At 48.4% G+C, this 12,280-nt stretch overlaps 1 protein-coding gene across 2 annotated transcripts in view; it reads left to right on the forward strand.

The window, feature by feature from the left end:
- The first annotated feature begins 1,492 nt into the window (after window positions 1-1,492).
- Olfml2b (olfactomedin like 2B) overlaps window positions 1,493-12,280 on the forward strand; it is a 35,469-nt gene continuing 24,681 nt past the window's right edge. For both annotated transcript variants that reach the window (XM_021198013.2, XM_021198014.2), the window contains exons 1-3: window positions 1,493-2,074; window positions 4,738-5,001; window positions 6,798-6,905. In XM_021198013.2, coding sequence (XP_021053672.1) covers window positions 1,859-2,074; window positions 4,738-5,001; window positions 6,798-6,905 — 588 coding nt within the window. In that variant the 5' untranslated portion in view covers window positions 1,493-1,858. The remainder of the gene's footprint in view (window positions 2,075-4,737; window positions 5,002-6,797; window positions 6,906-12,280) is intronic.

The raw sequence follows: 12,280 nt of genomic DNA on the forward strand, positions 1-12,280 counted from the left end.
GAGACTCTGAGTTGTATCCCTATCACTGAAATGATAATATTAGTAATAATAAATGGTAACATTACACTTCTACCAACTATCATATCTAAGCTGGAGTCTGCTTCTGCTTGATTTATTACTTTAATTATTCTAACCTCTTTGCTTAGCATTAGGAAAAAAGTGTTCAGATTTCTCTAGGGGGTAGAATATCTTTTAGATCTTTGATTTTGAAGGGATTGATATCCATCCAGCACAAGACATCCCAAGACCAAATTCTCAATCCAAATGAGATTTATTTGCCCCCGAGGAACAAAGGGCAGGGAATATAAGTCAAAGACTGGTGATAGAAGATGAAGGAGAAGCAGAAGATATCTCCGTCTGGGAGGGACAAAGGACTGCCTCTGGATAGAGAGGAGACAGATGTGGCACATAGGCAAATGACAGTTTATAAAAGTAAAGGGGGAAACCCTGTGTTAGGATGAGGGGTTTAATTTTGATTGTACAGATTAATTAGGACGGCCAAAGGGAGGGGCTCTTAAATGCTCCGCTTTCATAGTCAGCCTCAGGGGGCAGGAAGTGGCCAAATAAGGGACTAGATCTTGGTGGCTGGCTTTAGGAATGTAATGTACAGGTTTTTAACAAGGAAGATGGGATAGGAGAAGGCAAGGCCTGCCAGAGCCATGCCTGCCATGGTCAGCTTGGCTAGAGCCCCTCAGAATGAACCTGGCTCTGCGGAGTGTTTCAGAGTGGCAATTGTCCTGGAAGACATAACGCTCTTTCCGAAAGTGACACATTGTTCATCTTCATAGTAGGCATATTCAGGGTCATTAATTAAAAAGCACAAAAAAAGGACTGTGCCTTCCATTCGTCCCAAACCACGGAGATTGCAGGAGACATTCCCTGTGGGGAGCGTTTGATTCTGGGAAGTCGCCAGGACAAGCAGAACAGCAGAGACCTGTAGCCACTCTCCTTATTTTAAAAATGCATCTAACTCCCGCCACATTCTGTCAGAGATTCAAGATGCATCCTCTGGGTGGAGGTATTACCAGGTTCTAAGGTTATAGCAGACATGAGGATTACATGTTCAAAGCTTCCCGTACTCAGGATGGAGTCAAGTTCCGGAAAACCAAAAACCAAAAACCAAACCAAACCAAACAACCAAACAACAACAACAACAAAACACTTCAAGAGGAGAGATCATGCTTCTCCGCTGTCCCGGGTGCAGTCCAGGGGGCAAGTCAGGGCTCCGCCGGAGCTCGGGCGTGAAGAAAACTCGAAAAAAGGCACACGAAGTCCCTCTCCGATGAGCATCTACAATCAGACGCAAGGCCAGCAGCGCCCTTCCCACGCCGGCCGGCGCCCGCTTAAGCGCAGTGGCCTAACCCAGGAGGAGGCGGGGTCCCCGGGCGCAGCGCCCAAGTCTGTGCGCTTCCCGGTCCTCCTCCTCCGCGCCGTCACTGGCTGCATCTTTCTGCCCCGGCACAATAGAGGCTCCGCCCTCCCTCCGCGCCAGCCCCGCGGCGTCCTGGGCCAGCAGCCCTCCCTTGCCTCCTGCGCTGTGGCCACTGTCCGTCTTGCGCCCAGTCTCCGTGTGTCCGGAGCTTCTCAGCGCTAGCCTTCCAACCTGAGCTCACGCTGCGCTTTGCCTTCGTCCGGCCCGCACCCTCCTCTGCTCCCTCAGTCACCTCTTTCTTGTGACCTCTCTGCACAGTCTAAGCTGCTGGGGTCTGGGAGGAGATGTTCAGGGTCTCTGGGGAGCATAGTCCTGCTCCACTCAGCCACACCCAGCTTTAGACGTTAGACGGTTCTCCGAGCAGCTACTCTTCCGGACTCCTGTGAAGACTCCTTCCAGCCTGTCTTTGCTGAGATCCCCGACCCAATGGTCTCTATAGGGACTAAAGTCCCTACTGTCGCATCTCTCATGGCCTATCCCCTGCCATTTGTTCTCTGCTTTGCTCTGGTGGTGGCACGGGTCTGGGGGTCCACTACACCTCCCTCAGGGACAAGCGAGCCCCCTGATGTGCAAACAGTGGCGCCCACGGAGGATGACATTCTGCAAAATGAGGCGGACAACCAGGAAAACGTTTTATCTCAGGTAGGATGAGGAATCTCGTGCCCACCCCTCTTGCCTTGGGGGACCCCAAGGACCCGAGGCTGGTCCTGGATGAAGGGTTTAAGAGCAGCTGTTTTTCCTCTGTATTTTTAGTGAAATGGATGTTCACTTTTAGTTTATCACACTATATTGCTTGTTTGGTGTAGGACAAGCTTTCTCGTAGACCAGACTGGCTTCCAGTTCACTGTATAGCTGAGGCTATCCTTGAACTTCTGGTCTCTCTTACCTCCACTTCTCAAGTGTGGAGATTCTACCGCCCTGACTTTAGTTTTGTTGGGTTGTGTTAAAGTATTGTGTTAAAAGTAAGGGCATGGGTCACAACCGTGGAGTGTTTCAGGCTTATCAAGTCAGGAGAAATGAGAGGAAAGGAAGACACCATTGAGAAGAAAGCTGTGTGTGTGTGTGTGTGTGTGTGTGTGTGTGTGTGTGTGTGTGTGTGTGTGTGTGATGTAATGGTTGTGAAAAGTCCCTCTTGCCTATGAGACTGCCTGTCAGAAATGGAATGTGTAAACAGGAGGGCATGTTGGAAAGGAGGCAGACGGTATAAACCATGGGAGATGGTTTATGGCCTCAGAGGAGACACTCTGGACAGAAGCGCTCGGTGAAGGCAGTGTGTGATGTGTTACATGTGTGATGCATATGAGGGGGACCCCAGAACATAGGACTTTGTGTTAAGACCTGGTGTACCGTACTGGGAGTGGAGTGTCAGTGCAGATCCACACAGTTGTGGCTGATTCTAAGTGGAGGCCAAACGACCCAGGATAGTGATGCGTGCTGTAGCGTGTCCATTTATGAACTAACTCAGTCCTCAGAATATCCTGATTATCCAGCCCTCTCAGAGATGAAGAGCAGGAGCTAAAAGGGAAAGAGGGAGAGCCTGGCTTCCAGCACTCTCCGGCCTGCTTCTCGGGACTGTAAGGGACGCTTCTCACACTTATGTGGCATTCCTGCTTTCCAAAGCTGGCATGCTGATGTACAGTGGGCGTCTCCTTGTTCCTCGGGATGGATACTGTCCGAGAAAGGATGCTGAGCGCAGTGCCTGTACCTCCTCCAGGCCCTCAGTCTGGGTCTTCTCTCTCCGTAGAGAGAGCTGACAGCCCTACTTTGGGCTTGATCAAATGCTTGTTTCTTCTTTTAATAATTATGCTAACATATGCCCTATGCCCACCCATAACCTCACACTGACCCTTCAATCGAAAAGACTTCAAATCCCTCCCACTGGGACTCTAGAAAACCACAAACAAAAGCTTGCCTGAAACCAGAGCCCCCTGAAAGGAAGGAACCTATTCACCCAGGGTTCTCTGAGGAGGACTGCGTAGGAATCTAGGCAGTTTCAGAAAGGAGACGGGAACGATTTACTATCAACGTGGGGAGACTGGCTGCTTACGTCACCCCCAGCTACCTACATCTCCTGCTTCCACTGGTGGAGTCTATATTTCACAACAATCCTAAAGCAAACATTAGCTTTAGAAGAAACCCAACCGTCTCAAGGAAAACATTACATGCCTTCTTCCCCGCAGACAGCAAGGAACATTTGCAGGCTCCGAGCCTACCCACCCGCTGCCATCATTAGTCAAACGAAGGAACCCCTCTGCCTGGTTAGGATGGGAGCCTTAGCTTTGGAGATGAGTTGATGGGGCTTATGGGGTGAGGGTGGGGGGGGACTTTTCTCCCAGGGTAAGAACAACAGAGAGCCCCCATGAGGAGCTGGGGGGGGGCATGTACCCAGAAGGAAATGTTTAACATTGTAGAAGCAGCAAGCACAGCTAGTTTTTTTCTGGTTTTGGCCTGGGGTTTTGGTTCAGGAGCCAAAGGAACTCTTAGACTATGTAAACGTTACAGACTCCTGGACCTGTTTTCTTTCTGCCTCTACCAGCTATCTCTGTCAATCTAATCCATCCTTGAAGGTTCACATCAAATACCTCCTCCTCCGAGAAGTCGTTCCTAGAATCCAGGTAGAGCCTCAGCTCCTAGCACAAGAGCCATCCCAGCTCTGCAGGGGCGTGGAGCGCTGTCTAGCCTGGGTGGCTTAGTTACAGTGGTCTCCTTGGGAACGGGCTCTCTGCCTGGCCATCACTACCACTCAGTATGCTTTGTACTGCATGAGGAGGTACTCTGTAAGTCATGGATGAATGAATGAATGAATGAATGAATGAATGAATGAATGAATGAATGAATGAAGCCCGTAGTCCTCACAGTCAAAGATTAGTTTTCGGATCCCTCTTTCAACTCTTGTCTCTTTCTAATATAAACCTGGACTGGAGCTGAGGGGCAGGGATATCGAAAGAATGAGGTTTGGTTTTTGTTGTTGTATGTTTGTTTTGTTTTCTTTTTCTTCTTTTAATGCTAAAAGGTTAAGGCCCTGCTGTGAACTACTCATCTTTTCAAGGCCTTCATGCAAGCAGTACCCTGAGTGTGTTTGAGAAAATGTTTGTATCAGCAAATTATGATCGATGACTTGTTCTCTCCACGGCTCAGGGCTGAATGCAGTCTCCGGCTAGGGCAACACTTTTGACAAGACCGCATCCTTGAGGAACATGCATTTGCATACCTCCAGCTCAGTCTCTCTCTCTCTCTCTCTCTCTCTCTCTCTCTCTCTCTCTCTCTCTCTCTCTCTCTCTCTGTGTGTGTGTGTGTGTGTCTAGCTGCTGGGAGACTATGACAAGGTCAAGGCTGTGTCTGAGGGCTCTGACTGTCAGTGCAAGTGTGTGGTGAGACCACTGGGCCGAGATGCCTGCCAGAGGATCAACCAGGGGGCTTCCAGGAAGGAAGACTTCTACACTGTGGAAACCATCACCTCGGGCTCGTCCTGTAAATGTGCTTGTGTTGCTCCTCCATCTGCCGTCAACCCCTGTGAGGGAGACTTCAGGCTCCAGAAGCTTCGGGAGGCTGACAGCCGAGATCTGAAGGTAGGAACTGGTGTGAGGCGGTTTGTGGGGTGAGAGGGGACCTAGGGGACCTAGGAAGCTGCAGACTCACAGCTGGGCATGGAAAGCCTTTGAAGAGGGTCAGGCCTGGCCCCTGGAGGCTTCAGTGTGGATCTGAGGCTGAGCTAACAAACTTTCAGCTCTGAAGTCGGTAAGAGACTGGTTGTCGGGGGTGGGGAGAGCAATTTATGCCCTATGCCAGAGGAACCAGAGAGGCCAGGCCTAGGAGGAGCTGCCAGGACCATCTGGCTAAAAGAACTCAGTGTTCTCCAGGAAAATCACTGTCACAATTCTCTGTCAGTCTCCCATGTACTTAGAAGCTGTAAGACTCAAAGAGCAATGGACGAGCCCTCTGGTCCTGGTGCTATCACTGGAATGACCTGCTCTGGTCAGGTCTTTACATTGCTCCTGGGCTGGTGTTCTGCAGCTGTGGGGAAATTTAGACCTCTGTGGGCAGCCGCATGGCCAGCTGAGGGCTTCAGCCACTCCTGTTCTTCCTCTTTCCCTTGCAGTGTGGGATGCTCGAAGTGTGGGGCGCTCAGACTGACTTGTGTGCCAGTCAAAGCTGCGTGACCCTCCTTCACTTCTCTGAGCTCAGCCTCCTTGGATGCATTATGGAGTCCCTGGAGGGTCTGAGAACGCTGATGGATGGCACTTACTGAGTAGATCAGGGGAGATAGCTATGGTTTCTGCTGGTACCCACTGTGGAAGTCACTGATTGCTCTTTAAGCAGAGACGTGTTCAACAGGACAAGAGATGTCCCAGGTTTGGTCACGTGACTCAAAGTGGTAGCTCTGTAGATCTACTTTCTGAACCCAGAGCCAGAGTCATTCAGCTCTAAGGTTGGAATCTGGGAGATTCCTAGGATCACACCAGGCAAAATTTCCACTTAGGAGTCAGAAAAATCATATTAACTGGCTGTGGGATCCCTGGGATGAAAGGAGATCCTCTAAACGTTGAGTGTTTCAGTGTGGAGTTCTTCACTTGAAAGCAAAGTAAGGAGGTGGATGGAAAGCAGAAATGACAAAGACATAGCCCAGCATCTCCCAGGCTCAGGTCTTTGGTAGGAAGTCTCTTTTCCGAGTCTCCTCTGCTCTTTAGTCTGAGATCTGCCGGCCCTGGATACTGCCAGAGCCTAGACTATCCGGGAAGGCAGTATCTGAAAGAGACAAGAAGGCTGCATGCCCTAGGGCAGGTTACCACCACAAACTTTATGGGCCACTGGGCTGGTTATATTCCAGAAACAGCTTAGGGGTTTGTTTTGTTTGGTTGGTTGGTTTTTTGTTTGTTTGTTTGTTTTTGTTTGTTTTTTTATACTGAGAAGACTGTGGGAACCTTTCAGAGCCTTTTGTCCAGGATAAAGTTAAGGGTTTCAGAAGCATGCCCCCAAGGTGTTGACATTTGCAGTGGCCATGCTGACTATTATGGGTCTGATACAGATCTTGAGAGAACAGAGGTGAAAAGGCCCTGAAGGAGCTCAGTGTCTGGTAAGAAAGACTGACCAGTTTTGTAACTGACCCGGGAAAGTAGCTAGACCTCTGGTTCACTTGTTCATGGAAGGTCATCTAACTGTCTTATTTTGAAGGCAGAATACATATCACTGCTGGGGCCTGTCTAAGTCCTTCCCCACACAGATGTGCTTCTGAGGGCACCTCTCAATTCCTGGCTAGTGGATTCCCTGTAGAGCCTCTGACATGGACATCTAAAAGGAAACTTCCTCCCTAGGGCTCTGTTGGCCCTAACCCTGAACTAACTAACCCTCTGTTCTTGCTTCTTAGCTGTCTACAATTATAGACATGTTGGAAGGTGCTTTCTATGGCCTGGATCTCCTAAAGCTGCATTCGGTTACCACTAAACTCGTGGGGCGAGTGGATAAACTGGAGGAGGTAAGGAAGATTCCAGTCTTGCTATCTCTCTTGCAATCGAGCCCCCAAAGGATATAATACTTTACTGTTCCTTATTCAGCCCTACTGGAAGAAGTCCATGGACTGGTGCTATTGACTGGCATCTAGCTCTTGTGCCCAAACAGTTGCTGCTTCAAGCACAAACCTATAACGTCAGTTTTGGAGTGTTACTCGAAGTCAGTGGTTCTCAGCCTTCCTAACTCTATGACACTTTAACACAGTTCCTCAGGTTGTGGTGACTCCAAGCCACAAAATTATTTTCATTGCTACTTCATAATTGTAATTTCACTACTGTTATGAATCATAATATAAATATCTGATTTCTAGGATATCTGATATATGACCCCTGTGAAAGGGTTGTTTGACACCCACCCCCAAGGAGGTTTCAACCACAGGCTGAGAACCATTGCTTTAAGTGATAGATTTAATAATGCAATGACCACAAGCAGATCGATATTCCTCGTGGAATGCATAGGTTTTGAGGGTTCTATCATGGTAAATCTGAGGTTCTTTTCTGAATGATGGCTAGATATGAGAAAGGAAGGATCTCTAATTTATGCAGAAAGAACAGCAGACTCAGGGTTAGCAGAGTGAGTTAGACTGTCTGCCACTACCAAGTAGCTAGACCCCAGCCCGCTCATGATAGATATCCTCCCCACTTTGTATGATTGTCCAGGAGACAGAAGGCACACTGGCCATGGTGGAATGACCTCAAAACTCATTAAATTAAACGCAGCATCTGGATTAAGACCAAAGAGAGATGAAGATAAACATTCCCACGATGCAGGTCAGAGAAGATGAACCACAGCACTCATCATTAGCTAGCTCATATTCCCTTCACTCTGAAAAGGTATTCCCAGAGGGGCCTGTGAGACTGTACGATAGCTTAGTTGGTTAAAGGTGTTTGATACCTACCTCTATCTGAGTCTAATCCTTGGGACCCACACAGTGAAACAGACTTCCTCAAGGGGCCTCTGATTTCCACACAGGAGCACACACACACACACACACACACACACAGAAGCAGTGGTGGGGGTGGAAGGAAGAGGGAGAGATTTTTAATTTCCCAAAAGCCAGGCATGGTAGCCCATGCCTGTAATGGGGCATCACTTGGGAAACAGAGGCAAGAGGATCATACATTCAAAGCCAGCTGGAACTCCACAGCAAGACTTGCCTCAAAACACGTTCCCAAAAAATTAACCACCTGTTCTCTTGCCACCACCTGTAGGTTTAGACTCTTCCATGCCAAGTGTGCTACGGAGGGTCTAGGGTCTGCAACCGGGAGTCCAAGGTCTGCAACCTGGTTCTGCACATAGGGTGAGGCAGCCACACACGGACTGCATCACCCCCTCTGCTCTGCCCTCTCTTACCAGAGGTACTGCCTGGAGAGGCAGGTCTATGATAGCTAGAATGCTCATTACCATCTCGCTCGAAACAGAATCCATGCCGGGGCAGCACCGTCCCCATAGTAACTTCTTCCTTATTCTCTCAGATGGGTTGGTTCTGAAGAGATCTGACCAGAGTCCAGAGCTTGGAAGCACCCTGTTCTCAGAGTCCCCTAGAACTGCCCAAATATGGGATGTCCCTTTAAGAAAACCAATTGACGGCCACCTCTTCTACTTTTTTTTGACCTTGACAGCCACATAGTTTCCATTCCTTCTAGCAAGCACAGCTTGGGAAAGATAGCTTTGTCAGAGGACACTAGAGGCCGAGGTCAGACACCCAGCCTCAGAGGCGGCCAGTGGGATGGACTCTGCAGAACACTCAAACCCATTCCCACTGCCACAGACCCTCCTCTGGCCAAGGTTAGAAGTGGGAGGAGCCTGATGCAGTACAATGCCCCAGCAGGGTGGCACTGAGTCACTCTGGGGTCTTGTCTCAATCCTTGTAGTGACAAGTATATCTCCTTTCAAAGCTCGCCTGTTTAGTAGCCAGCGCTGGACTTTTATAATAATAATCCCTATATTTACATAGCATTTTGCAGGGTTTTTTTTTAAAACATTCCATATACATTTAGTGATTTGTTTCTGTGAGCTGGGCAGGATGTGAGACCTCAGGAAATTCCATGGCTTGCCCGAAATCAAGAAAAAAAGAAGCCCAGGGCTGGGTTCTGGTTCAGGCCCTTCTGGTTCTGGTCCAGGGCTCTTTCTAATCAATCTCAGAAGTTCCTTCGAATCCTTGTTGTCGGCTCTGTAGGCATCAGTTTTTCCTAACCAGAGTTTAAAAACAATAGTTCTTCCAAAGGAGATTCTAGGCAGGACTGTGGCTGTACCCCTCAGGCATGGAAGTCCGGCTCCGTGGAGCCTTCCCTAAACCAGACAATCTCAGGCGACAGGTCACTGTGCTGACAGGAGTCTTTTGACCCATGACGTGAAGCACTGTATCTTAGATTGAAGTGGAATCGGGCTTGTACAGCCTGTCTGTCTGGGCTATGCAGTAATTGAAAAGGCAGAATGTTGGGTAAATGGAAAAAACACTCCCTCTCTCCAGCCCGGCCGGGCTCTGTGGGAGGAATGGAAGGAAGTACAATTCTGATCCCACTCCTTGCAGATTCTTGAGTCCCAAGGGGATCTCTCTGGAGGTCAGATAAGACTAAAGGAGGTCAGGTTGGAGGGGCCGTCCTCTCAGAGTAAGGTGGCTGCTTGGCTGCGCAAGTGGGCACACGTGTGCACATCTGTCTCGGGCAGAGGAGACTGTAGGCATGGAAACCTCATTTGCAGATGAAAGAGGAAGGAAGAGGAGAGAAGTGAACCCTGGTTCAGAGCCTCCCCACTCTCAGGAAAATCCTCCCTGGCAGAGCTGCCTGAGGGCTGAGTTTAACCTTTTATTTCAAGTGATGGAAAACAAATACATGCTTAGGCGAATGCACGGTGAACATACAGCTTGACCGCTCACTATAATGAGAACTTCTGAGGATCCCCATCCAGCTGAAGGCATGGTGATGTCAGCACACACCCACAACCCCCTGCGCCTTCCCAGGCTCGCCCCCAGGGAAGCTTGATCATCTTTTTTTTTGTGTTCTTTCTCCTTTTAAAAAAATGTTCTTTTAAAGATTTACTTATTCCATTTTTTTGTGTGTGTGTTTGAGTGTTCGCCTGCATGAATGCATATGTACCGAGTGCCTGCCTGGCTCTACCCAGGCAGAAGTCAGAAGAGGGCACCAGATCCCCTTGAACGAGAATTACAGATGGTTGGGAGCCACAGTGTGGTGCTGGGAACTGAAACCTTGTCCTCTGCAAGAACAGCCAGTGCTCTCAGCCACGGATCCGTCTCTCCAGCCCCCTGCTTGCTTTTCTGAATAGGTTTCTTCTCTAAGGATGAGTCCTCACGTATGATAGTTTCATCTAAGTTTGAACTTCGATTATATAGAATCCTACAGAACACGGGCGCCTTCACGAACATGTATGTGTTGAGCTGCTGTCACTCAACTTCACAGTTTTAACATTTAACTGTTGTTTTTGTGTCTTAGGATACACCCATTTTTATTCCTGTGTACTGTTTTACTATATGGATATAATGCGAGTTTTCTATCCATTTGGTGATGACAGACATGTGATTTATTTCCAGATTCATATTCAGAATAGCCCAGGAACACCGCTGTGTATGAACAGCCTTGTGCATATAACCTGGCACATGCTCGCTTGCAGTTTTTATTGCATAGGACAAGTAATGGAGTCAATGGCTCACTAGTTAGCTTAGACCAGAGGCTCTCAACCTTCCTAATACTGTGACCCTTTAGTACAGTTCCTCATGTTGTGGTGACCCCCCAACCATAAGATATTTCATTGCTACTTCATAACTGTATTATTACTACTGTTAGGAATCATAATGCCAATATCCGAGATGCAGGATATCTGACATGCAACCCAAGCGATTGTGACCCACAGGTCGAGAACCACCGTCTCAGACTTTAAGGGAATGCTGTCAAACTGTCTTCTCAAGTGAGCACAAGTTTATAGTGCCTCAAGCAGATATGAACCTTCACCAGCATTTGAAAATGTCAGGCTTTCTATTTGGGGAAGGGGGATATACTGTAGTGAAACCAATTTACTAAGTTCCAAAATCTGAGCCCCAAACACCTTTCCTATTCACTTTGGGGAGGCCTGAAACATGCACCCTGCTTCTAAAACTAGTCCACCAAGAAGAAACAGCCAAACATCTTCAATGTGGCTGACTCGTGTTTCCCGCTTCTGCCAATGGCTGGGGAGGGGAGGAGAATTCAGACACGATGGTGGGGGAGCTGGATTTGAAAGGTAGCTAGACACAGGACATATATACCAGGAGAGATGCGAATTAGAAGTTCAGGAAACCTATAGCTTCCAAAGACAACAAGAAACCCTATCCATTCCATACAGACCTGGGTGGCAGTGACTCAAAGTAAGAAAATGGTGTACCAAGGACACTTACAGAGACTTACAGGCTGCCTAAGCCTGAAAATGGATTCTGAAGGCTCAGGATTTGAAGCATGGGCTGTGACATCTAGTGTAGCATACTGCTCCCAGGATCAGACGTATTCACAGGCAGAGAACATAATGGAGGGGAGATGGTTGACAGAACCAGCTCTCTTGTGGAGGCTCTATGGGATAATATTTCCATAAAATATACAAATCTTTGTGGAGTCCCCCCGGCAAAACGCAGGACACCTATAAATGCTTTTGTATAAGTATTTAAATATGCCTGTCTATCATTGTGTATATACATTTCTATATGTGTGATTGCATATCCCATACTTGTGAAAACACATGGTGTAAGCCGTGCTCATTTGTAATCCCAGCCTCTCGGTGTTGGTGATGAGATGACTCCACTCCAGTATTGCTGTAGGGAGTTCAAGGCCAGCCTAGTTAACCTAAGACACCATCTCAAACATCAGCAAAGAAACAAAACCAAACACATGCGTGCCTACGTGTTTTCGAAGCACAATTTCTGTTGCTGAACTCTGCCCTTCCTGGTATGTGGCTTTTCCTTTGACCCTGTGCACAGATGAGCATTGGGGGGAGGGAGGGGCATTGGGGAGCATTTTCTCCCGATACTATTGCCTCCGCGGAAGGATAAAAATCTCTGATGGGTTTTCCAGGTGCAGAATTAGCCCTCTCCCTTGGATACCCTTGCTCAGACATTGATGCAGTTCTCCCCCAAATCCGAAGCTCTGTTGGCGTCTGTGTTTCTGGCTCAGAAGGCAACATCAGAGGAGCATTCCTTACTCAGGGGGCTATGTATTTGCACTAACGAATAGGAAAATGTAATTTTCACCTGTGCAAAGCTGGCAGTGAGTTAGGGGGACCGGTGCTTTCCAAGTGACCCTCTCACCTTGGCTCCCATTCATCAAAACATCCCAAGTGCTCACTCTCCCGATCAAA

Source organism: Mus pahari, chromosome 5, assembly GCF_900095145.1.
Source record: "Mus pahari chromosome 5, PAHARI_EIJ_v1.1, whole genome shotgun sequence".
NCBI classification, from domain to species: Eukaryota; Metazoa; Chordata; class Mammalia; order Rodentia; family Muridae; genus Mus; species Mus pahari.